This window comes from Vipera berus (genome assembly GCF_964194415.1).
Source record: "Vipera berus genome assembly, chromosome: 4".
Classification (NCBI taxonomy): domain Eukaryota; kingdom Metazoa; phylum Chordata; class Lepidosauria; order Squamata; family Viperidae; genus Vipera; species Vipera berus.
Genome location: NC_138206.1, coordinates 4099117 through 4122120, shown reverse-complemented (window position 1 = coordinate 4122120; position 23004 = coordinate 4099117). Strand labels below are relative to the sequence as shown.

General features: G+C 50.1%; 2 protein-coding genes across 2 annotated transcripts in view; both read left to right on the top strand.

Moving 5' to 3' along the window:
- Window positions 1-23004, top strand: part of CAPN5 (calpain 5) — an 82741-nt gene that overhangs the window by 41142 nt on the left and 18595 nt on the right. Inside the window, exon 4 of the mRNA XM_081327827.1 lies at window positions 16034-16242. Within this exon, the coding sequence (XP_081183953.1) occupies window positions 16034-16242 (209 nt within the window). The remainder of the gene's footprint in view (window positions 1-16033; window positions 16243-23004) is intronic.
- On the top strand, window positions 5125-5607 carry OMP (olfactory marker protein; the record flags this gene model as incomplete). The annotated part of the gene is made up of 1 exon (XM_081327656.1): window positions 5125-5607. The coding sequence occupies one exon, from the start codon at window positions 5125-5127 to the stop codon at window positions 5605-5607; it is 483 nt and encodes a 160-aa protein (XP_081183782.1).

Here is a 23004-nt window from a genome sequence, read left to right as displayed (position 1 = left end):
TCCATTCCATTTTCTGTTCTACTCTATTTTCTATTCTATTTGCAAGTCCCTTTTTTCAGTGTTGTTATAATTTCAAACGGTCACTTAACGAACGGTTGCAAATTGGGGGATACCTATGGTCAAAACAGTCATAAATAACCAAATTCCAGAGCTTCCACGTGTGCTAAATATCAGGGAAGGTTGACTAGATGCCACCAACTTGCCCACTGACTAGCTTGTCCGGCAACATCCATTGTGTGCAATGCAACTTAGAAATGAGTTGTTGTGCTTCTACAGCTGTGTTGCCATCCTCCGTTGCCTGGATCTCCAGAGAACCTCCTAATGAATGAAATTCGGAAGGTGGCACAGCGAGGGATTTTCATCTTTCCATGATCATATTCGCCAAGGGCTGTATCACGTGCCCTCCTCCGTTCATGAGACAATAATAATAATAAAGTTGGAAGGGACCTTGGAGGTCATCTAGTCCAACCCCCTGCTCAGGCAGGAAACCCTATACCATTTCAGAAAATGGCTGCCCAGTCTCTTCTTGAAAACTTCCAGTGATGGAGCACCCACGACTTCTGGAGGCAGGTGGTTCCACTGGTTAATTGTTCTGTCAGGAAATTCCTCCTTAGTTCTAGGTTGCTTCTCTCCTTGATGAGTTTCCCTCTGTTGCTTCTTGTCCTGCCTTCAGGGGCATTTTGAGAATAGTTTGACCCCCTTGTCTTTCTAGGAGCCCTTCAAATATTGGAAGACTGCTATCATCTCTCCCCTAGTCCTCCTTTTAATTAGACTAGACATACCCAGTTCCTGTAACCGTTCTTTGTATGTTTTACCCTCTAGCCCAGAGGTAGGCAAACCTTGACTCTTTTATGACTCGTGGACTTCAACTCCCAGAATTCCTGAGTCAGCATGGGAAAACTTTGGCCCCTTCATGACTCGTGGACTTCAACTCCCAGAATTCCTGAGCCAGCATGGGGAAAACTTTGGCCCTTTCATGACTCGTGGACTTCAACTCCCAGAATTCCTGAGCCAGCATGGGGAAAACTTGGGCCCTTTCATGACTCGTGGACTTCAACTCCCAGAATTCCTGAGTCAGCATGGGGGAACTATGGTCCCTTCACGACTCGTGGACTTCAACTCCCAGAATTCCTGAGCCAGCATGGGGGAACTATGGTCCCTTCACGACTCGTGGACTTCAACTCCCAGAATTCCTCACCCAGCATGGGGGAACTATGGTCCCTTCACGACTCGTGGACTTCAACTCCCAGAATTCCTGAGCCAGCATGGGGAAAACTTTGGCCCTTTCACGACTCGTGGACTTCAACTCCCAGAATTCCTGAGCCAGCATGGGGGAACTATGGTCCCTTCACGACTCGTGGACTTCAACTCCCAGAATTCCTGAGCCAGTATGGGGGAACTATGGTCCCTTCACGACTCGTGGACTTCAACTCCCAGAATTCCTGAGCCAGCATGGGGGAACTATGGTCCCTTCACGACTCGTGGACTTCAACTCCCAGAATTCCTGAGCCAGCATGGGGGAACTATGGCCCCCTCATGACTCGCGGACTTCAACTCCCAGAATTCCAGAGCCAGCAGGGGGGAACTATGGCCCCCTCATGACTTGCAGACTTCAACTCCCAGAATTCCTGAGCCAGCATGGGGGAACTATGGCCCCTTCACGACTCGTGGACTTCAACTCCCAGAATTCCTGAGCCAGCATGGGGGAACTATGGCCCCCTCATGACTCGCGGACTTCAACTCCCAGAATTCCAGAGCCAGCAGGGGGGAACTATGGCCCCCTCATGACTTGCAGACTTCAACTCCCAGAATTCCTGAGCCAGCATGGGGGAACTATGGCCCCCTCATGACTCGTAGACTTCAACTCCCAGAATTCCTGTGCCAGCATGGCTCAGCTTGGAAACTCTCCCTTTCCCCTCAGCATGGCTGGCTCAGGGATTCTGGGAGTTGAAGTCCACGAGTCGTAAAAGAGCCAAGGTTACCTACCTTTTCTCTAGCCTAAGCCTCTAATCTAAGGTTAACCTAATCTAACTAAGGTTGGTTCTCAGTGGAACTATCTTCCCAGTTCTTTCTCCTTCACGTTCCTCGCTGTCTTTGGGCCAGCTTTTTGGAGGCACTTGGTGGCGTTCTTCTTTCATTCAATCCAGATGGGTGTTTCTCCACTGGGGCTACTTCAAGAGGTGAGGACTTCAACTCCCAGAATTCCTGAGCCAGTCTGAGAGAAACTTTGGCCCCTTCATAACTTGTGGACTTCAACTCCCAGAATTCCTCAGCCAGCATGGGGGAAACTTTGGCCCCTTCATGACTTGTGGACTTCAACTCCCAGAATTCCTCAGCCAGCATGGGGGAAACTTTGGCCCCTTCATGACTTGTGGACTTCAACTCCCAGAATTCCTCAGCCAGCATGGGGGAATTATGGCCTCTTCATGCCTTTTGGACTTCAACTCCCAGAATTCCTCAGCCAGCCATGCATGGTGGACTCCACGTATCTCAAAGCTGCCAAGGTTGAAAAACACTTGCAGAATACTGACATTCCTTGACTTAACGACCATAACTGAGCCCAAACTTTCTGTTGTTAAGTGAAGTAAGTACGTTTTGCTCCAGTTTACGACCTTCCTTGCCACAGTTGTTAAGTGGATCACTGCGGTGTTTAAGTTAGTAACACAGTTGTTAAATGAATCTGGACACGGCGACCGTCCTAAATAGGAACCAGTTGCCAAGCATCTGAATTTTGATCATGGCACCCTGGGGATGCTGCAACGGTCATAAGTGTGAAAAACGGTCATTCTTTTTCCAGCGCCCACGTAACTTCGAACAGTCACTAAACGAGCTGTTGTAAGTTGAGGACCACCTGTAATGCAGACCTATCTGTCCTCTCTGGTGGGTTGATGTTCCTCTGGAGCTTTGATTATGGGTTTTGCCGATCGGATAGAGTTGTTGTTATAGAAATCACTAGGTAGGATATACAGGTAGTCCTTGACTTACAACAGTTCATTTAGTGACCTTTCGAAGTTACAACGGCACCGAACAAAGTGACTTACGGCCGTTTTTCACACTTACGACCATCGCGGCACCCCCGCAGTCACGTGACCGCTTGGCATCTGGTTCATATTTATGACGGTCGCAGCCGTCGCCAAGTTCACGTGACCCCCTTTGGCGACCTTCTCACAAGCAAGAATCAATGGGGAGGCCAGATTCACTTGAACAACCGTGTTACTAGTTGAACAGCTGCAGCTGTTCACTTCACAACTGTGGCAAGGAAAGTCGTAAAACGGGGCAAAACCCACTTCACAAATTTCTCACTTAGCAACATAAATTCTGGGCTCCGTTGTGGTCGTAAGTCGAGGACCACCTGTTTACTATATAAAAGCGAAAAGCTGAGGCTGTAGGTTATCACCTTATTCTGTTGCACTACCTCCTTCAAAATTCAGCCGCGTCAAAGCCTCCAATCCTGACCCCCCCCCCATTTATTTGGCAAAGCCGAAAGCGTTTTGCCAGCCACCGACTTAAGGTCGGACAAATCCCTGGGTGGAATTGCCGAGTGCTTTGTTTTCTGTAAACCATTTTTTTTAAAAAAATCCTGCAATGATCTGGAGCCAGAATCATTTGGCAGACTGCCTGGGTTCAGTCCCCATTAAGAAAAATATTTGCCACATTATGAATTTGGTTAATTGTATATTATGCATAATTTTTATTTAGAATATGATAATTGTAACTATAATCCTGTATTTAGCTCTGGGAAGTGGGGGGGGGAAGTGGGCGGGTTTGGGGTGGGGGGGATTTGGGGATATATTGTAAAATTTTGTTTTTGTAAAACTCTTTAATAATAAAAAAAAGAAAAATATTTGCAATTGCCTTCGTAAAAAAAAAAAGCTTTCTTCTCCTTTCTCTCGCCCTTTCACAACGGGGCTGGTTGGGAAGTATGGGAGTTGAATTTTTAGCCAGTCTTGAGAGGGCCAGCTTGGTGGGACGGCTGTTCCAAGTATCTTCCTTTGCCATTCAGACACAGCCACCTTTTTCTCCATCCCTGGATGGTTTGCAACACAGTCCTAGCCTGCATTAACAGAGGGACCAGAATCAAGATCACGTGAAGTGGTTAGTGCCACTTTACAAGGCCTTGGTAAGGCCACACTTGGAATGCTGCATCTAGTTTTGGTCGCCACGATGTTAAAAAGAGGTTGAGACTCTAGAAAGAGTGCAGAGAAGAGCAACAAAGATGATTAGGGGACTGGAGGCTAAACCACATGAAGAACAATTGCAGGAATTGGGTATGTGTAGTTTAATGAAGAGAAGGACGAGGGGGGACATGATAGCAGTATTCCAATATCTCAGGGGCTGCCCCAAGGAAGAGGGAGTCAAGCTATTCTCCCAGAGCCCCTGAAGGCAGGACAAGAAACAACGGATGGAAACTCAGCAAGGAGAGAAGCAACCTGGAACTAAGGAGGAATTTCCTGGGAGTGAGGACAGTTAACCAGTGGAACTCCTTGCCTCCAGAAGCGGTGAATGCTCCAACACTGGAAGTTTTTAAGAAGAGACTGGCCAATCATTTTTCTGAAATGGTAGAGTTTCCTGCTTGAGCAGGAGGTTGGACTAGATGACCTCCAAGATCCCTTCCAACTTTATTATTAAACTAATCAAGGAGAGAAGCAACCTAGAACTAAGGAGAAACTTCCTGACAGTCAGAACAATTAACCAGTGGAACCACCTGCCTCTGGAAGTTGTGGGTGCTCCATTACTGGAGGTTTTTCTAGAAGAGATTGAACAACAATGGTATGAGATCTCCCGCTCGAGCAGGGGGTTGGACTAGAAGACCTCCAAGGTCCCTTTCCAGCTCTGTTATTCGGTTAAGCCTCTCCCTACTTGGGGACGGTTGTTAAGCCAGGTTGTTAGGGCTGCTGATATCAAGAGACTTAGCTCAGGGAAACGATCGTAGCGTCGGTGAGCGGTTTGTCCCTCCCTGGAAAAATGAGACACCCAGAGGCAATCCCCTCGGGCCCCAGGTTGCTTAGCATCACTGGGGTGCTGGCGAGTGAGCGAAGACGCAGGAATTCATTTCCTTTTGCCTGCCAGACGTCTCAGACGCTCGTCAAGCCGTGCAGAAGCTCCCCGAAAGGAAGAGGCACGATGGGTTCCGAGGGGGCTGAGTTGGAGTTGCATTTGGTCCAGGATGTCCAGTTGACCGAGTTCATGAGGATCCGGGTGAAGACCCTCCGACAGAAGAAGGAGAAACCTCAAGACGGCGAGAAGCTCCTGCGGGACAACGAGTTTGTCTTCCGACTGGACTTCTCCCGTCAGCACGGTCTCCATTTCCTGCGCTGGAAGGTGGCCCTGAGCCAACCCGGCAAGGCCACCATCATCGGGACGTCTCAACACTGGACGCCGGATTTGACCAACCTCATGCGAAGGCAGCTCTTGGATCCGGTGGGGGTCTTTTGGAAGAAACCCGAGGCTCCCGAGACGGTAGAGTGCAACGAAGCGGACGCGCTGGAGTTTGGGGAAAGGCTGGTGGAGCTGGCCAAAATCCGGAAGGTGATGTATTTCCTGATAGCCTTCACCGAGGGTCTTGACCCGTCTCACCTGGAGTGCTCCGTGGTATTCAAAATCTGAATTCTTCTCCCAGCTCTCCTGGGTGGCCTTTTCTGCCCTGAAATATTCTTCCTTCCTTCCTTCCGTTTTCGGCTCTGCGGCTCCGGCAGTGACTTAGTTTTTGAACCAGGTGGGGTGCAGTTTTTGAAATACAGCATGAAGATCGTCTTCTTTCTTGACCTTTCTTTGGCCTTCAGCCTGACCTGATGCTGAGGACAGGAGGACTTAAGAAACACCTTGATCAAGGATATGTCAGGGGCTGGCGATCCTATTTTTTGGGAAAATCTGCTGTTTTGAAACTTCGGAAGACTTTCCCCCCTCCAGAAGTTTTTTTTTATTTTAAAAAAGATTCCATTTATATAGGCCCTCCATCTGGCTGTCGCCTCTCCCGACCAGAAACCCAGCTGTCTTGCGCTGGAAGGGGTCTTGCATCCCCTCTTTGAAAATTTGGAGCGTTTCCCTGCACTCCAGAGAAAGGGAAATAAGCCCGGCGGATTGTCTCAGAAGCCTACCTCGCAGGGCAGGATGTGAAGAAAACGGGCATATCTCGATATTCCTTCGATCCGATTCACGGCGATAATTTGCACGACGGTTCTCATTGCCGAAATCCAGGCTCCTGATAATTTTAATCTTTTTTTTCTTCTTTCTTTCTTTCAAAGTAAGCCCTAATTTTCATGGATGCCGAGAAAAACGTTGCTTTTTCTTAAATCAAAAGCTTTCCTAGCTTGTTTTGTTCTCTCCAGCACTGCCAACCCGCCATCAGTTCGAGCACGTTAAGCACGCAAGTATTAAAACGAGCGCCCTCTTTTTCCCTCTTCCTTCATAATTTTGCAAAAAAAAGAAAAAAAATTAGCACCGTTTACTAAACTGGGAAGTGAAGACCAGAGGTAACAGCTTGACTTTCTGGTAGATCCATAGCTAGATTTGGATCTGAGCTTCAGGATCTCGGGATCACTTCCATCCCCTAGTTTGCTTTTCCAAAAAAAAAAAAACAAGATTTGCCACCTCCCAGTATGAGTGCCCTGCTACACAGAGAATTAAATTCCTTTAAACGAAAAGCGGTGGGGTTTCCCCCCCCCTTTGTGCAAATCTGAGGTTTGAAAGAAGCTTTTTAAAACTTTTTCCGCTTGGTTGACGGAGTAGAATGGAAAGCTCAACACAACACGTTTGCCAGATGGGAGGAATGTTTTGCTTGGAGGCGCCCAAAACGTGGCTGCTTTTGCTGGAAGCCACTTGGAATAATACAGAACAGAGAATAACAAGAGTGGGGAGGGACCTTGCAGGTTTTCTAGCTCTAGTAATCACGTGAAGTATTAAGTACCGCTTTCTAAAGCCTTAGTAAGACCACATCTGGAATGCTGGATCCAGTTTTGGTCACCACCTTGCAGAAAAGATGCTGAGACTTTGGGAAAAGTTCAGAGAAGAGCAACTAGGACGATGAAGGGCTTGGAGACTAAAACATACCAAGAACAGTTGCGGGAATTGGGTAGGTCTAGTAGTTCAATGAAAAGAAGGACTAGCAGCATTCCAGTATTTGAGGGGCTGCCACAAGGAAGAGGGGTCCACCTATCCTCCAAAGCCCCTGAAGGCAGGACAAGAAGCGACGGATGGAAACTAACCAAGGAGAGAAGCAACCTGGAATTAAGGAGGAATTTCCTGACAGAGAACAATTAACCAGTGGAACAGCCTGCCACCAGAAGTTGTGGGTGCTTCATCATTGGAGGTTTTCAAGAAGAGATTGGACAATCATTTGTCCAGAATGGCATAGGGCAGGGGTCTTCAAACTTGGCCCTTTTATGACTTGTGGACTTCAACTCCCAGAATTCCTCATCCAGGCATGCTGGCTGAGGAATTCTGGGAGTTGAAGTCCACAAGTCATAAAAGGGCCAAGTTTGAAGACCCCTGGCATAGGGTCTCCTGCTTCAGCAGGGGGTTGGACGAGAAGACCTCTAAGGTCCCTTCCAGCTCTATTCTGATTGATTGATTGATTGATTGATTGATTGATTGTTCAACCCCCTAGGGGATAATGTTCTTTTTGTTGTAGTTTTGTTTTTGTTTTGTTTTTTTGCTCCTCTGAGCTTGGCCAAGTGCTTGGGACTTTTGATGACTCTTCCTTCTCACCCAAGCTTTGGGGAGCCCTTCCAAACGGAAGATCATGAAGTGGGACTGAATGCTGGAATCCACTGGAGTTATCCAAGGGACTTTGTTTGTTGGAGGGCCTTTCTCCTTATGAGCAGGTTCCAAAGTCCTAGCACTGATGATGTTAGCTCGTTGGGTCATGAAAGGTCTGCAAGAAAACCACCAAGCTCAGAAAGGACCAAGGATCCCACAGTCGTCGTCGTCCTCCTCCTCCTCCTCCTCCTCCTCCCCCTCCTCCTCCTCCTCCTCCTCCTCCTCCTCCTCCTCCTCTTCTCCACAAACCCCTTGTCCTAGCACTGATGATGTTCCCTAGCTGGGTCATGAAACATCTGCAAGAAAACCACCCAGCTCAGAGAGGACCAAGGACCCCACAGTCGTCGTCGTCGTCGTCCTCCTCCTCCTCCTCCTCCTCCTCCTCCTCCTCCTCCTCCTCCTCCTCCTCCTCCTCTTCTCCACAAACCCCTTGCCCTAGCACTGATGATGTTTCCTAGTTGGGTCATGAAACATCTGCAAGAAAACCACCCAGCTCAGAGAGGACCAAGGACCCCACAGTCGTCGTCGTCGTCGTCGTCCTCCTCCTCCTCCTCCTCCTCCTCCTCCTCCTCCTCCTCCTCTTCTCCACAAACCCCTTGTCCTAGCACTGATGATGTTCCCTAGCTGGGTCATGAAACATCTGCAAGAAAACCACCCAGCTCAGAGAGGACCAAGGACCCCACAGTCGTCGTCCTCCTCCTCCTCCTCCTCCTCCTCCTCCTCCTCCTCCTCCTCCTCCTCTTCTCCACAAACCCCTTGCCCTAGCACTGATGATGTTTCCTAGTTGGGTCATGAAACATCTGCAAGAAAACCACCCAGCTCAGAGAGGACCAAGGACCCCACAGTCGTCGTCGTCGTCGTCCTCCTCCTCCTCCTCCTCCTCCTCCTCCTCCTCCTCCTCCTCCTCCTCCTCTTCTCCACAAACCCCTTGTCCTAGCACTGATGATGTTTCCTAGTTGGGTCATGAAACATCTGCAAGAAAACCACCCAGCTCAGAGAGCACCAAGGACCCCACAGTTCTCCTCCTCCTCCTCCTCCTCCTCCTCCTCCTCCTCCTCCTCCTCTTCTCCACAAACCCCTTGTCCTAGCACAGATGATGTTCCCTAGCTGGGTCACGAAACGTCTGCAAGAAAACCACCCAGCTCAGAGAGGACCAAGGACCCCACAGTTCTCCTCCTCCTCCTCCTCCTCCTCCTCCTCCTCCTCCACCTCCTCCATAAACCCCCCTCCCTTCTAGCACTGATGATGTTCCCTAGCTGGGTCACGAAACGTCTGCAAGAAAACCACCCAGCTCAGAGAGGACCAAGGACCCCACAGTCGTCACAGTCGTCGTCGTCGTCGTCCTCCTCCTCCTCCTCCTCCTCCTCCTCTTCTCCACAAACCCCTTGCCCTAGCACTGATGATGTTTCCTAGTTGGGTCATGAAACATCTGCAAGAAAACCACCCAGCTCAGAGAGGACCAAGGACCCCACAGTCGTCGTCGTCGTCGTCGTCGTCCTCCTCCTCCTCCTCCTCCTCCTCCTCCTCTTCTCCACAAACCCCTTGTCCTAGCACTGATGATGTTTCCTAGTTGGGTCATGAAACATCTGCAAGAAAACCACCCAGCTCAGAGAGCACCAAGGACCCCACAGTTCTCCTCCTCCTCCTCCTCCTCCTCCTCCTCCTCCTCCTCCTCCTCTTCTCCACAAACCCCTTGTCCTAGCACAGATGATGTTCCCTAGCTGGGTCACGAAACGTCTGCAAGAAAACCACCCAGCTCAGAGAGGACCAAGGACCCCACAGTTCTCCTCCTCCTCCTCCTCCTCCTCCTCCTCCACCTCCTCCATAAACCCCCCTCCCTTCTAGCACTGATGATGTTCCCTAGCTGGGTCACGAAACGTCTGCAAGAAAACCACCCAGCTCGGAGAGCACCCAGGAGCCCACGTTCTCTTCGTCATTAGGGTGCTAACGAGAGAGGAAGGGACGCGTTCTCCTTATGCGCTGAGATTGTGGCTGCGGGAATAAGTTTGTGGTTCCTGAATTGCCGTGTGGAAGAGCGCATTAACTCTCTTGGGATTGGGTCCTTAGCAGCTTAAGGGAACACTGAACATAAAAGAGAGAAGAGAGAAAACATAGTTTGGGTGTGTAACTGTGTGTCTACGGCAGGGTTGTTTGAAACATCCCTTCCAGAAAATTGCTGGATTATTATCTTGGAACGAATGGAGTCCAGCATATGGATAAATTGCCAGGAGCCTGGAGTCATTTTTTGGGGTGTGTGTGTGTTTGTGTATTCCTTTATGCATGGCCTTCTGCTTAAAACTACAGCTAGCGCTCGACTTACTACAAGCCAGCAAGGCGGTCATTAAGTGAGCTGAGCCTGATTTTACGCCCTATCTTGCAGCGGTCGGTAAGTGAATCAGGCGGTCGTTAAGTGAACCCGTTTTTCCCCATTGACTTTAGTTTTCAGATGGCCAGCTGAGAAGGCCATCCTGGGATGCTGCAGCCCTCAGAATTAATAACATGCTTTTTGCCAGGCGCCGCCCCCCCATTTTGATCACCAGGCAATGGTCGTAAGTGCAAGGAGCGGTCGTAGGTCACTTTTTTCAGTGCCGTTGCAACTTTGAACCATTGCTAAACAAATGGTCGTAAGCTGAGGACTATCCGTAAAGGATGATAGTTTTCAGCCCTCTCTTCATGCCTCTTAAGAAGCCCAGGGATAACTGCTCGGGTCGCTCTGCAAGTTGAACCTTGGTAGTTGCCCTTCCTTCCTTCCTTCCTTCCTTCCTTCCTTCCCTCTTTCCTCCCTTGCCCATTCCTTCCCTCCCTTCCTCTTTCCTTCCCTTCCTCTCTTTCTGTTATCTCCTTCCTTCCTTCCTACCCTTGCTCTCCTTCCCTTCCTCCCTTCCTCTTTCCTTCCTTCTCTTCCTTCCTTCCTTCCTTCCTTCCTTCCTTCCTTCCTTCCTTCCTTCCTTCCTTCCTTCCTTCCTTTCCTCTTTCCTCCCTTGCCCATTCCTTCCCTCCCTTCCTCTTTCCTTCCCTTCCTCTCTTTCTGTTATCTCCTTCCTTCCTTCCTACCCTTGCTCTCCTTCCCTTCCTCCCTTCCTCTTTCCTTCCTTCCCTTCCTTCCTTCCTTCCTTCCTTCCTTCCTTCCTTCCTTCCTTCCTTCCTTCCTTTCCTCTTTCCTCCCTTGCCCATTCCTTCCCTTCCTCTCTTTCTGTTATCTCCTTCCTTCCTTCCTTCCTTCCTTCCTTCCTTCCTTCCTTCCTTCCTTCCTTCCTGTCTTCCTTCCTTCCCTTCCTCTCTCTCTGCTATCTCCTTCCTTCCTTCCTTCCTTCCTTCCTTCCTTCCTCTCTCTGCTATCTCCTTCCTTCCTTCCTACCCTCTCTCCCCTTCCTCTTTCCCTTCCTCTCTGCCATCTCCTCCCTCCCTCCCTCCCTCCCTCATTTTGCCAAACCTGACCTGTTCAATGAAAGCCGTCTGCTTGTATGTTAAGATGCGTGTTGCTAGAGCTGAGGGGCTTCTATTCATGCAGTTCCGAAAATCAACTTTTTCAAGATACGAAGCGATGTCTCTCTTAGGAGAAAAGTCAAGCTCAGAAGTGGTTGGAGTGCTGGGTTTTTCGTTTTTCGTTTTGAGGTGTGCAAGCTGCTCTGTCTGGCTTTTTTAGAATAAGTTTAGGAAGACAGTATTCAGCGCTGCTTGTCGTGTTTCTCATCCTTTGCAACTTGAAGACGTGTGGGGCTAGCATGGGGAATTCTGGGAGTCGTAGTCCACCCTTCTTAAAACTGCCGATGTTGAGAAACACGGGTCTAGACGCTTTGAAGGAGCAATAATATCAAAGTTGTTTTCACTTCGGAGACACGTAAACTGGTCCAGCTCTTTGACCACGTCAGATAAAGCAAACCTCAGAAAAAGGCAAAAAAAAACAACCCACAACCCACACGGACACATATTTGAAAGGTAATCTGCAGATTGCTTTACAGGTAATATAATTCAGCGTAATTATTACATTATTACTAATATAAAAACAGCAAACAACCTCCCAAGAACGAATATATTAGCCACCTGCACGTGTCTCTCATGTATATGACAAAATGTGTTCAAATTAGCCATAACAATTATCTATTGTATAATATTATGGGATCGATAACCAAAGAGAAACCTTGTGTCATATTTTGATCGGTAGAGGGGGGAAAAAAAGGCTTTTTGATAATTGATAAATTACAGGCGGTCCTCGATTTACAACCACAACGGAACCCATAATTTCTGTGGCTAAGCAAAACAGAATTGCTACGCGCGATTTGCCCCATTTTACGACCTTTCTTGCTTCAGTTGTTAAGTGGCTCACCGCAATGAGGCTTCCCCACTGATTTTGCTTGTCCGAAGGTCGCAACAGGGGATCACAAGTCCCCGGGACACTGCGACCGTCATAAATAGGAGCCCGTTGCCAAAGTGTCTGAATTTTAGTCACGTGACCGCCGGGATGCTGCAAAGGTCGTAAGTGTGAAAAAAGTGTCGTAAGTCACTTTTTCCGGTGCCGTTGTAACTTTGAATAGGTCACTAAGTGAACTGTTGTAAGTCGAGGACTGCCTTTATAGATGTCTTGAGTCCTCAGCTTAACGTCTTTAACTTAGATTTCCTTGATTACAATTTTAAACTCTCTTCCTGGATCATAACAAAGTCACATTCTTCTCTTTAATATCAGAGGCTTTTTTCTTTCTTTGTCCTGGAAAATAAAAATGGATTCTTGCGCTCTTCAAGTTTTCCACTGTACAAAAAAGCACTCTCTGAAATAAAAACGGGGGGAAAAAAGACAAATATTTCTGACTTGTGTTTCATTGCCGTGTTCACACGACGCGCCTTGCCCAAAAGATACAGGTCTTACTCGATCCGTCGTCATAACTGGGACCAGAAGCTCGGTCGCTAAGCAAGGTGGCGCTGTTAACTGAGTTGCACGCCCCAGTTTAAAACCTTTTTGCTTGCCACGGTCGTTAAGCGAAACACTGCAGCCGTGAAGTGAATCCTGAGGTGGCTTAAGTGAATCCAGCTGACCACTTGGACTTTGCTCGTGGGAAGGTCGCAAATGGTGATCATGTGACCCCGGGATGGTGCAACGGTCGTAAATACGGGTCGGTTGCCAAGAGTCCAAATTTAGACCACGGGGATACTACAGCCGTCAAAAGTGCGAGGATCAGTTGTAAGTCACTTTTTCCAAGGGAGTTGTAACTTTGAACGGTCGCTAAACGAATGGTTGTAAGTCAAGGACTGCCTGTAAACCAAATTAGAGCTTCAGATGATGGCTTAATTCACACTTTGCTGAGCCCTGGAATACCCAATGTAGTTGTAGCCTGGTTAGAATAACAACAACAACAACAATAACAACAAAAACAACAATAAAGTTGGAAGGGACCTTGGAGGCCATCTAGTCCAACCCCCTGCTCCGGTTTGTTGAACCCTTTCAGACAATATACAGGTAGTCCTCGACGTACGACCACAATAGAGTCCAAAATTTCTGCCGTTAAGTGAGACATTTGTTGAGTGACATTTTGCCCTGTTTTATTTATTTATTTATTTATTTATTTATTAGTTTTTATAAACCGCCCTTCTCCCGAGGGACTCGGGGCGGTGTACAGAGGAAGGAAGGTATACAGATCGAACAATAAAAATAATAAGAAACACTAATGAACACAAACTGGGACCCCAATTAACGCTATCATGCCAGGCCAGCCTGCTGAAACAGGAAAGTTTTTAAGTCGCGACGGAAGGTACGGAGGTCAGGGGCCATCCGGATTTCTGTTGGTAAGGTGTTCCAGAGGGCTGGCGCACCCACTGAGAATGCCCTCCCCCTGGGGGCCACCAGCCGACATTCCTTGAGCGGTGGCACCCTGAGGAGGCCCTCTCTGTGGGAGCGCACAGGACGGTGGGGTGCTGACATCGGCAGAAGGTGCTCCCGAAGGTAGTCCGGACCCATGCCATGTAGGGCTTTGTAAGTCATCGTTAGCACCTTGAACTTCACACGGAAGGCAGCCGGAAGCCAGTGCAGCGCACGGAGGAGAGGTGTGATATGGGAGTATCGGGAGGCTCCCAAGAGTGTCCGTGCCGCCGCACTTTGCACCAGTTGAAGCTTCCGAGTGGATCTCAAGGGCAGCCCCATGTAGAGAGCGTTACAATAGTCTAGGCGAGATGTCACAAGGGCATGGGTGACTGTACGTAAGGAATCCAGGTCCAGATAAGGCCGTAGTTGGCGAATTAGTCGAACCCGGGAGAAGGCCCCCTTGGTCACAGCTCCAATGTTTTACAACCTTTCTTGCCACCGTTGCTAAGTGAATCGCTGCAGTCGATCAGGGAAAGCGAATCTGGCTTTCCCCATTGACACTTTGCTTGTTGGAAGCCAGCTGGGAAGGTTACAAATGGTGAATCACGTGACCTCCGGGGACACAGCAAACCGTCATGCCAGTTGCCAAGCCTCTGAATTTTGATCACGTGACCGTGGGGATGCTGCAACGGTCGTAAGTGTGAAAAATGGTCATAAGTCCCTTTTTTTCAGTGCCGTTGTAACTTTGAATAGGTCACTAAACCAACTGTTGTAAGTTGAGGACTTCTTGTAATTGAATCTGAAACAAATGCAAGGCACTGGCTGTGGTTGCACAAGGCACCAATACACACACACACACACACACACACCCTGCTAATCATAATTAGCACCGTCTAAACATAACATAAAAGGGACGCGGTGGCTCAGTGGGTTAGGACGCTGAGCTTGTCGATCAGAAGGTCGGCAGTTTGGCGGGTCGAATCCCGAGTGCCGCGTAGCAGAGTGAGCGCCTGTTACTCGTCCCAGCTTCTGCCAACCTAGCAGTTCGAAAGCACGTAAAAATGCAAGTAGAAAAATAGGGACCACTCCGGTGGGAAGGTAACAGCGTTCCGTGCGCCTTTGGCGTCTAGTCATGCCGGCCACATGACCACAGAGACGTCCTTGGACAAGCGCTGGCTCTTCGGCTTTGAAACGGAGATGAACACCGGCCCCTAGAGTCGGAAACGACTAGCACGCATGTGCGGGGGAACCTTTACCTTTACTTTACCTAAACATAACATGTTGTGCGAATGCAAGGACTGTATCACAAACTGACCTGACAAAGCAAGCTTATCTGTGGATGCAATATATTAAATTAAGGGATGCATATATGGACGCCATATATTAAATTAAATTAACACATTATATTCAAATATACGTAACCTTATCAAGTAGTCTTGGTGAAGGGTCTATGTATCACGGATGCTAACAGTCTGCCGTAAATCACTGCTTGAAACGCCCAGATTTCTTTAAAAATATCTTTTTATTTATTTTTTCTCATCGGGCACCAAAGGAAGATAAAATTACAGCATTGACTTCTAAAGAGGCAACAATCCTTCTAAGATTTGATTTTTTTTTTCTAGCTCAAATCATATTGGATGTTTTTTTTTTTAAATTGGAAGAAAAATTCTTTTAGAATTTACTCCCGGTTTGCCCCTACTTATTTTGACAGCTCTTACGTGAAAAGAGATCAGCGTAAATATTAACGTTGGTATTTTTTTATGCTCAACTCTGTTCCACCGAGGGCTTTCATTCTTTTATTTCTTTAAGTGGTGTTTATAGCACGTCAAGGGGCTAATCGACTTTTAAGGAGAGATTTTGGTAGAGTTTGTCCCATTTTTCCCCCCCCAGCCACGAAAAAGGAATTAACACTTAATGTGTGTTTACCTTCATTCAGCTTGGAAAAAAAATACTGAGGCAGTGCGGTTGTGTTATACATTGTCTGGATTCTTAGAGAGTCTGTAACAGGATTCACACAGCACATTAATTAATTACAGGTAGCCCTCAACGTACGACCGCCATTGAGCCCCAAAATACTGTCGCTAAGTGAGACAGTCATTAAGGGAGTCTTGCCCCATTTTACAACCTTCCTTGCCACCGTTGTTAAGTGAATCGCTGCGGTGGTTAAGTTAGTCACGCGGTTGTGAAGTGAACCTGGCTTCCCCATCGAGTTTGCTTGTCAGACGGTCGCAAAAGCGGATCGCGTGATCTCGGGACACTGCGACCGTCATCTGTACGAGTCGGTTGCCAAGCCTCTGAATTTTGATCACGCGACCATGTTCGTAAGTCTGTGAAAAACAAGTCACTTTTTCCCCCAGTAAAATCGGGGTGCGACTCACTTAATGACGGCTTTGCTCAACAATGGACGTCGTGGTCGTAAGTCGAGGACTGCCCTGTATTCTTAAGAGCGCCTTCTCTTGTCTGTTCCCTTCATTCCTGCAGGTAATTCCGGATTGGAAAGAGCAGGAATGGTCGTCGGAAAAACCGCAAAGCTACGCCGGGATTTTCCATTTCCAGTTCTGGCGTTTTGGCCAGTGGATCGACGTGGTAATTGACGACCGCCTGCCGACGCTCCATAACCAACTCATCTACTGCCATTCCAACTCCAAGAATGAACTCTGGTGCGCCTTGGTGGAAAAAGCGTATGCCAAGTAAGGAGATCCGGATTCCTCTTCCTTTGCACCGGCAAAAGGCCGCTGATTTCTTGCAGTCTTCCAATCTGGTGAAAAAGGATTAGGCCGTGATTGATCAGTTTACCAGATTCTGCAGCTTAATTTCTTAGAATAGAATAGAGCTGGAAGGGACCTTGGAGGTCTTCTAGTCCAGCCCCCTGCTCAAGCAGGAGAACCTCTACCGTCTCAGACAAGAGACTGTCTAACCCAGGGGTCTTCAAACTTGGCCCTTTTATGACTCGTGGACTACAACTCCCAGAATTCCTGAGCCAGTCCATGCTGAGGAGAAAGGGAGAGGCTTCCAAGCTGAGCCATGCTGGCTCAGGAATTCTGGGAGTTGAAGTCATGAAGTCATGAAGGGGCGGTAGTTCCCCCAGGCTGGCTGAGGAATTCTGGGAGCTGAAGTCCACAAGTCACGAAGGGGCCATAATTCCCCCATGCTGGCTCAGGAATTCTGGGAGTTGAAGTCCACGAGTCTTAAAAGAGCCAAGGTTGCCTACTCCTGGTCTAGCCTCTTTTTAAAAATCTCCAGTGATGGAGCGCCCAAGATTTCTGGAGGCAGGCTGTTCCACTGGTTAATTGTCCTCATTCTCAGGAGGTTTCTCCTTAATTCCAGGTTGCTTCTCTCTTTGGTCAGATTCCAACCATTGTTTCTCATCCTTCTTGATAATGGAATAACAGAGATGGAAGGGACCTTGGAGGTCTTCTAGTCCAACCCCCTACTCATCCAGGAGACCCTAAACCTTTTCAGAAACTGGCTATCCAGTCTCTTCTTTAAAGCTTCCTCCAGTGACGAAGCACCCACAAATTCTGAAGGCAAGCCCTTCCCCTTGTTACTAGTCCTCACTGTCGGGAAGTTTCTCCTTAATTCCAGGTTGCTTCTCTCCTTGGTTAGTTTCCATCCGTTGCTTCTTGTCCTGCCCTCAGGTGTTTCGGAGAATAGGTTGACCCCCCCCTTCCCTCTTCGTTGTGGCAGCCCCTCAAATCTTGGAAGACTGTTGGTCCTGTCACCCCTAGTCCTTCTTTTCATTAAACTAGACATCTCCAATTCCCGCAACCGTTCCTTATATGGTTTAGCTGATCATCTTTGTTGCTCTTTTCTGCACGCTTTTCCGAATCTCAGCCATCGATAAAATTAATTAATGAAAATCTACGCGGTGCTCGCTTCCTGATGATGCTCTGATGTTAGGAGGTCCAAAGAAGCTTTTGGCGCAGTCCTCGGTGCTCTCTGAGCTGGGTTGTTTGCTTGCAGACATTTTATGACCCAACTGAGGAACATCCCCAGTACTAGTAGAGGAGAAATATTTATAGCTCAGGGTTGAATTGTGGAGCCTTTGGTGCACTCTGAGCTTGGTGGTTTCCTTGCAGTTGTTTTATTAATTTTTTTTAATTATTTTAATTACATTTATATCCCGCCCTTCTCCAAAGACTCAGGGCGGCTTACAAGCTTAGCAGTAGCCTTCATTCTATGTATATGCCTGCTTGTTAGGGCTTTTGCCCCCCCAAGCGGCATTATTACAAAGTCAGCTTATTGCCCCCAACAATCTGGGTCCTCATTTTACCTACCTGGGAAGGATGGAAGGCTGAGTCAACCTTGAGCCTGGTGGGACTCGAACCTGCACTAATTGCAGGCAGCTGGTGTTACTTAAGGAGGCATTAGCCCACTGCTCCACCAAGGCTCTTTACATTAAAGCCAGCTACCGTATTTTCCGGCGTATAAGACGACTGGGCGTATAAGACGACCCCCTGCATTTCCTGTTAAATTATAGGGTTTGGGCTATACTCGCCGTATAAGACTACCCCTCTTCCAACGCACACCAAATAAAAATTAAAAAACATTAACATGGTTAAAAAGTCGTCTTATACGCTGGAAACTACGGTAGTTACCAAAATGAGTGTTAGAAGGGAGTGGGGCTTGCTGTCTTGTTTATACACGAGTAGCTTGCTTGCAGAGAGCAAACCCCACTCTCTTCTAACACTCGTTATGTTACCTAGTTGGGTAATGAAACGTTTGCAAGAAAACAAACAATTTTATGTCTGCAGGGAGAATGGACATAGGTACAGGTAGTCCTCAGCTTACGACCACAATTGAGCCTCAGATCTCCATGGCTAAAAAAGGGAGCTGCTCCTCATTTTGCTATCTTTTTTCAGCCGCAGTGGTTAAGGAAATCACGGCGGTTGTTAGCTGACACCCTGCCGTCATTAAGCGAGTCTGGCTTTGTTGTGACTCAGGGCCAGCCTGTGGGTCCGACAGCCGGGTCCGATGTATCGGAGGACTCAGATGTGGGGGAGGAGGGAAACGAACCGGCTGATGATGATTTGGAGGCTTTGCAGAGTCCTCAGCCGGGGATCTCTTCTCAGCTGTGTGAGCCCGAGAGTGCGGAGGATGATGACCCACAGCTGGCCCTGTTCAAGGACGCCCGACGCAGGAGGCAGACGAGCAGGGACAAACAAAGAAAGACTATGGGACTCCTCGGGAGGAGGCACAGGGAGACCACGCCCTGAGCTCTCTATAAAAGAAGTGTTTGGGGAGGGGCTGGTTGCTGAAAGCAACTTTTCCGCTTGAGAAGACAAGCTCTTGTGTTTTTGTTAACTGCGTAATTAAATCTTGGCAGAAGCCTTTTAGCCTTGGACGCTTTCCAGACTCTTCTCTTAATTAGGGGTTTGCGAGAAGAGGGCTGGTTCAGAACAGTTTGCTTTCAGCCACCCACCCCTTAATACTACGATGGAGCAGCTTCTTGCCGAGAATGCCCAGCTCAACCAGCAACTCACCTTGCTGGCCACTCAGGTGGCACAACTGCAGGCTCAGGTACATGCTGCCCCCCCACCCAGGAGGAAATGTCAGTTAGCTATGCCGGATAAATTTGCTGGTAAACCAGAACTGTTTCCTGCCTTCCTGGGACAATGCCAGCTTTATATCAGCGTGAGAGCAGCTGATTTCCCCACTGACCGAGATAAGGTGGGATTCGTGTTGAGCCTTCTGTCGGGAGATGCAGCTCGTTGGGGCACGCCTCTGTTGGCACAGCCTAGCCCTTTGTTGGATAACTTTGGGGGGTTTTGTGACCATATGCGCCTCATGTACGAGGACCCGATTAAGGCGCAGACCGCCACCCGACGTCTGAAAGCTTTGAGGCAGGGTCAGCGCCCCCTACAGGCCTATATCAGCGATTTCCGGCTGCTTAGCCAGGATTCCGCCTGGAATGAGGCTGCGCTCGTGGATGCCTTTCAGGATGGCTTGTCAGAGGAGATGTTGGATGAGCTGGCCCGCGTGGACATTCCCTCAGATCTGAATGGGCTGATCCATCTTTGTCTGCGGATCGATGCCCGGCTGCAGCAGCGTAAGAGTCGCCGTGCCACCCCACAGACCCCTGCCGCCCCTGTTGTGCGTGAGCCCCCAGTCCAGAGGGAGGAGCCAATGGAGCTGGGTGCCGCCAGGTCCCGTCTATCGGTGACGGAAATGGACAGACGACGATCGGAGGGGTTGTGTTTTTACTGTGGGGACCCTGGACATTTGGCTGCTTCTTGCCCAAAGAAGCGTCAGCGGGCGTCAGTGACCAAGCCTGCTCCGAGAAAGTCCCCTGCTTTGCTATCGGGAAACGGCCCGAGCCCGATCTAGACGGTGTGAAAGATCGGGCGACCCACAACGATCACGCCGAGCGACGCCGTTCCGACGGTGCCTGTGAACCTCCACGGCATTTGATTTTGGAGGCACGACTGATCCTTCCTGGCAAGCCAGAGGGGATTCCGGTCCATGCCTTAATTGACTCTGGGGCTACCACTAACTTTATGGATTCGGCCTTTGTGGCCAAATGGGCTGTTCCCCAGTGTCCGGTGGATCCGCCCATGCTTGTGGAGACCATCGATGGTCGAGTGCTCCTGTCCGGGCCTATCACGGCCGCCACGCAACCCGTGTGTATGGCCATCAGTACCCATGTGGAGGCCATTCAGTTTTACGTCACTTCGGATCTGCACTTCCCCGTGGTCTTGGGACTGGCGTGGCTCCGGGCGCATGATCCACAGATCTATTGGTCTCAGAACTTGGTCACCTTCCCAAGTTTGCAGTGCGTGGACCACACCCGCCATATCTGTGCCGGCCAGGTGGAGGGTTCCTCAGGGGTTTCCTTGCCTCCCGTACTGTCCGACTTTGCTGACGTGTTCAGCGAGTCAGAGGCGGACCAATTACCCCCGCACAGGCCCTACGACTGCCCCATTGACCTAGTCCCTGATGCGCTTCTCCCAGTGGGGCGTTTGTACTCCATGTCGGAGCCCGAGTTGGCCGCATTGCGGGACTTCCTGACAAAGAACTTGGCTCGTGGATTCATCCGGCCCTCGTCCTCGCCAGTGTCTGCGCCCGTGCTCTTCGTCAAAAAGAAGTCGGGCGAGTTACGGCTTTGCTGTGACTACCGGAAACTCAACGCTATCACGGTGCGTAACCGCTACCCGCTGCCCCTCATCCCCGAGCTCTTGGACCGACTCCGGGAGGCTAAGATCTTCACGAAACTGGACCTGCGTGGAGCTTACAACCTCGTCAGGGTTCGGCCGGGTGATGAGTGGAAGACAGCGTTTGGTACTCGCTATGGACATTTCGAGTACACGGTGATGCCGTTTGGCCTGACCAACGCCCCCGCTGTGTTTCAGCATTTTATGAATGACATCTTTCGGGATCTGTTGGACCAGTTTGTTGTGATTTACCTGGACGACATCCTGATTTACTCCCCGTCGCGTGAAGCGCATCATCAGCATCTCCGTCAGGTCCTGCAGCGCCTCCGGAAACATCGGCTGTTTGCCAAGTTGGAGAAGTGCCAGTTCTACCAGGTGACCATTGATTTCTTGGGCCACCGCATTTCTCCCGAGGGCATCGCCATGGATCCAAGTAAAGTTGAGTCGTTGCAGAGTTGGCAACCCCCGCGTCGCGTGAAGGATGTTCAGCGACTTCTTGGATTTGCCAACTACTATCGGACATTCATCCCTGGCTTTGCTGCCTTGACAGCCCCCCTCACCCGGCTCCTGCAGAAGAAGACTCGGTTCCAGTGGAACGCCCCCGAACAACAGGCGTTCCAAGCTTTGAAGGACGCCTTCATGAAGGAGCCCATCTTGAAGCATCCTGACCTGCAACGGCCGTTTGTCGTGGAGGCGGACGCCTCCGACATTGCCATTGGGGCCGTGTTACTCCAGGCAGCGACGCCCAACGGTACCCTTTTCCCTTGCGCGTATCACTCTCGGAAATTGAATCCCTCGGAGCGCAACTATACCATCTGGGAGAAGGAGCTGCTGGCCATCAAGGCGGCGTTCGAGGCTTGGAGGCATCATCTGGAGGGGGCGCGGCATCAAATCGAGGTCCGGACGGACCACAAGAATCTGGAAAGCCTGCAGACCGCTCGGAATTTGAACCAACGCCAGATCCGGTGGTCCCTCTTCTTTGCGAGGTTTGACTTTCGGGTGCGGTACATACCAAGCGGGCACAACCAGAGAGCGGATGCTCTGTCCAGGAAGCCCGAGTACACCCGAGTGGAAGACAAGCTTCCGCCCAGGACAGTGATCCCCGTCGAGTCTTTTGCTGCGGTACGGGAGCCGGTGGATATACGGGCTCGGATCCGGGAGGCGCAGCAGCAGGAGGCGTGGGTGGCTCAGCGGAAGGAAGAGGTGGGGCCAGATTCGCCTTGGTCGGTCACGGATGGACTCCTGTATTATCGTGACCGGCTCTATGTTCCAGGAGGGCCACTCAGGGGACTCGTCCTCAGCCAATGTCATGATAACCCGGCTGCGGGGCATTTTGGCCTGTTCAAGACTCTGAACCTGGTCTCCCGTACTTTCTGGTGGCCCCGAGTCCGACACGATGTCCAGTCTTATGTCACCTCCTGCGTCCCATGCAGGCAGGCCAAGTCAGCGACAGGGGCCCCGCCTGGTTTACTGCAGCCTTTGCCAACGCCCAAGAGACCCTGGGGGGCTGTGTCCATGGACTTTCTGACGGATCTACCCCCATCCTCCGGCTTCACGACAGTGTTTGTGGTGGTGGACATGTTGACCAAGATGGCGCACTTCATCCCCTGTCGCGGCTTACCGTCAGCTCGCGCCACTAGTCGCATGTTCATCCAACAGGTGTTCCGGCTGCACGGCCTTCCCGACAGGGTCGTCTCCGATAGGGGGGCCCAGTTTACAGCCCGCTTCTGGCAGGAGTTGATGCGGGCGTTGGACATTAAGGTTTGCCTCTCGTCCGCGCATCATCCTCAGACCGACGGGGGTACCGAGAAGGTCATCGGCATCTTAGAGCAGTATCTGCGCTGCTATGTTAACCTGCAGCAGGACAACTGGGTGGACTATTTGGCCATAGCCGAGTTTGCCTTTAATAACTCGCAACACACCTCCACGCAGATGACACCGTTCTTGGCCAACGTGGGTTATCACCCCAGGTTCTTCCCTCTTTCTCCCGTGGACTCACCGGAGCCGGCAGCGAACGAATTCATGGCGGAGTTACAGGCGATCCATCGGTTGGTGCGACGGCAGCTGGAGAAGGCCAAGGCCGACTACAAGAGGTTCGCCGATCGGTCGAGAAGGGATACGCCTCCACTATCGGTGGGGGATCGGGTCTGGCTGTCCACCAGGAACCTACCATCCACTCGGCCGGCGAGGAAGCTGGACCACCGTTACCTTGGACCGTTCCCAGTCGAGGCCGTCATCAACCCGGTCGCCTATCGTTTAACTCTGCCACGTTCCCTGCGCGTGCACCCCGTCTTCCATCGG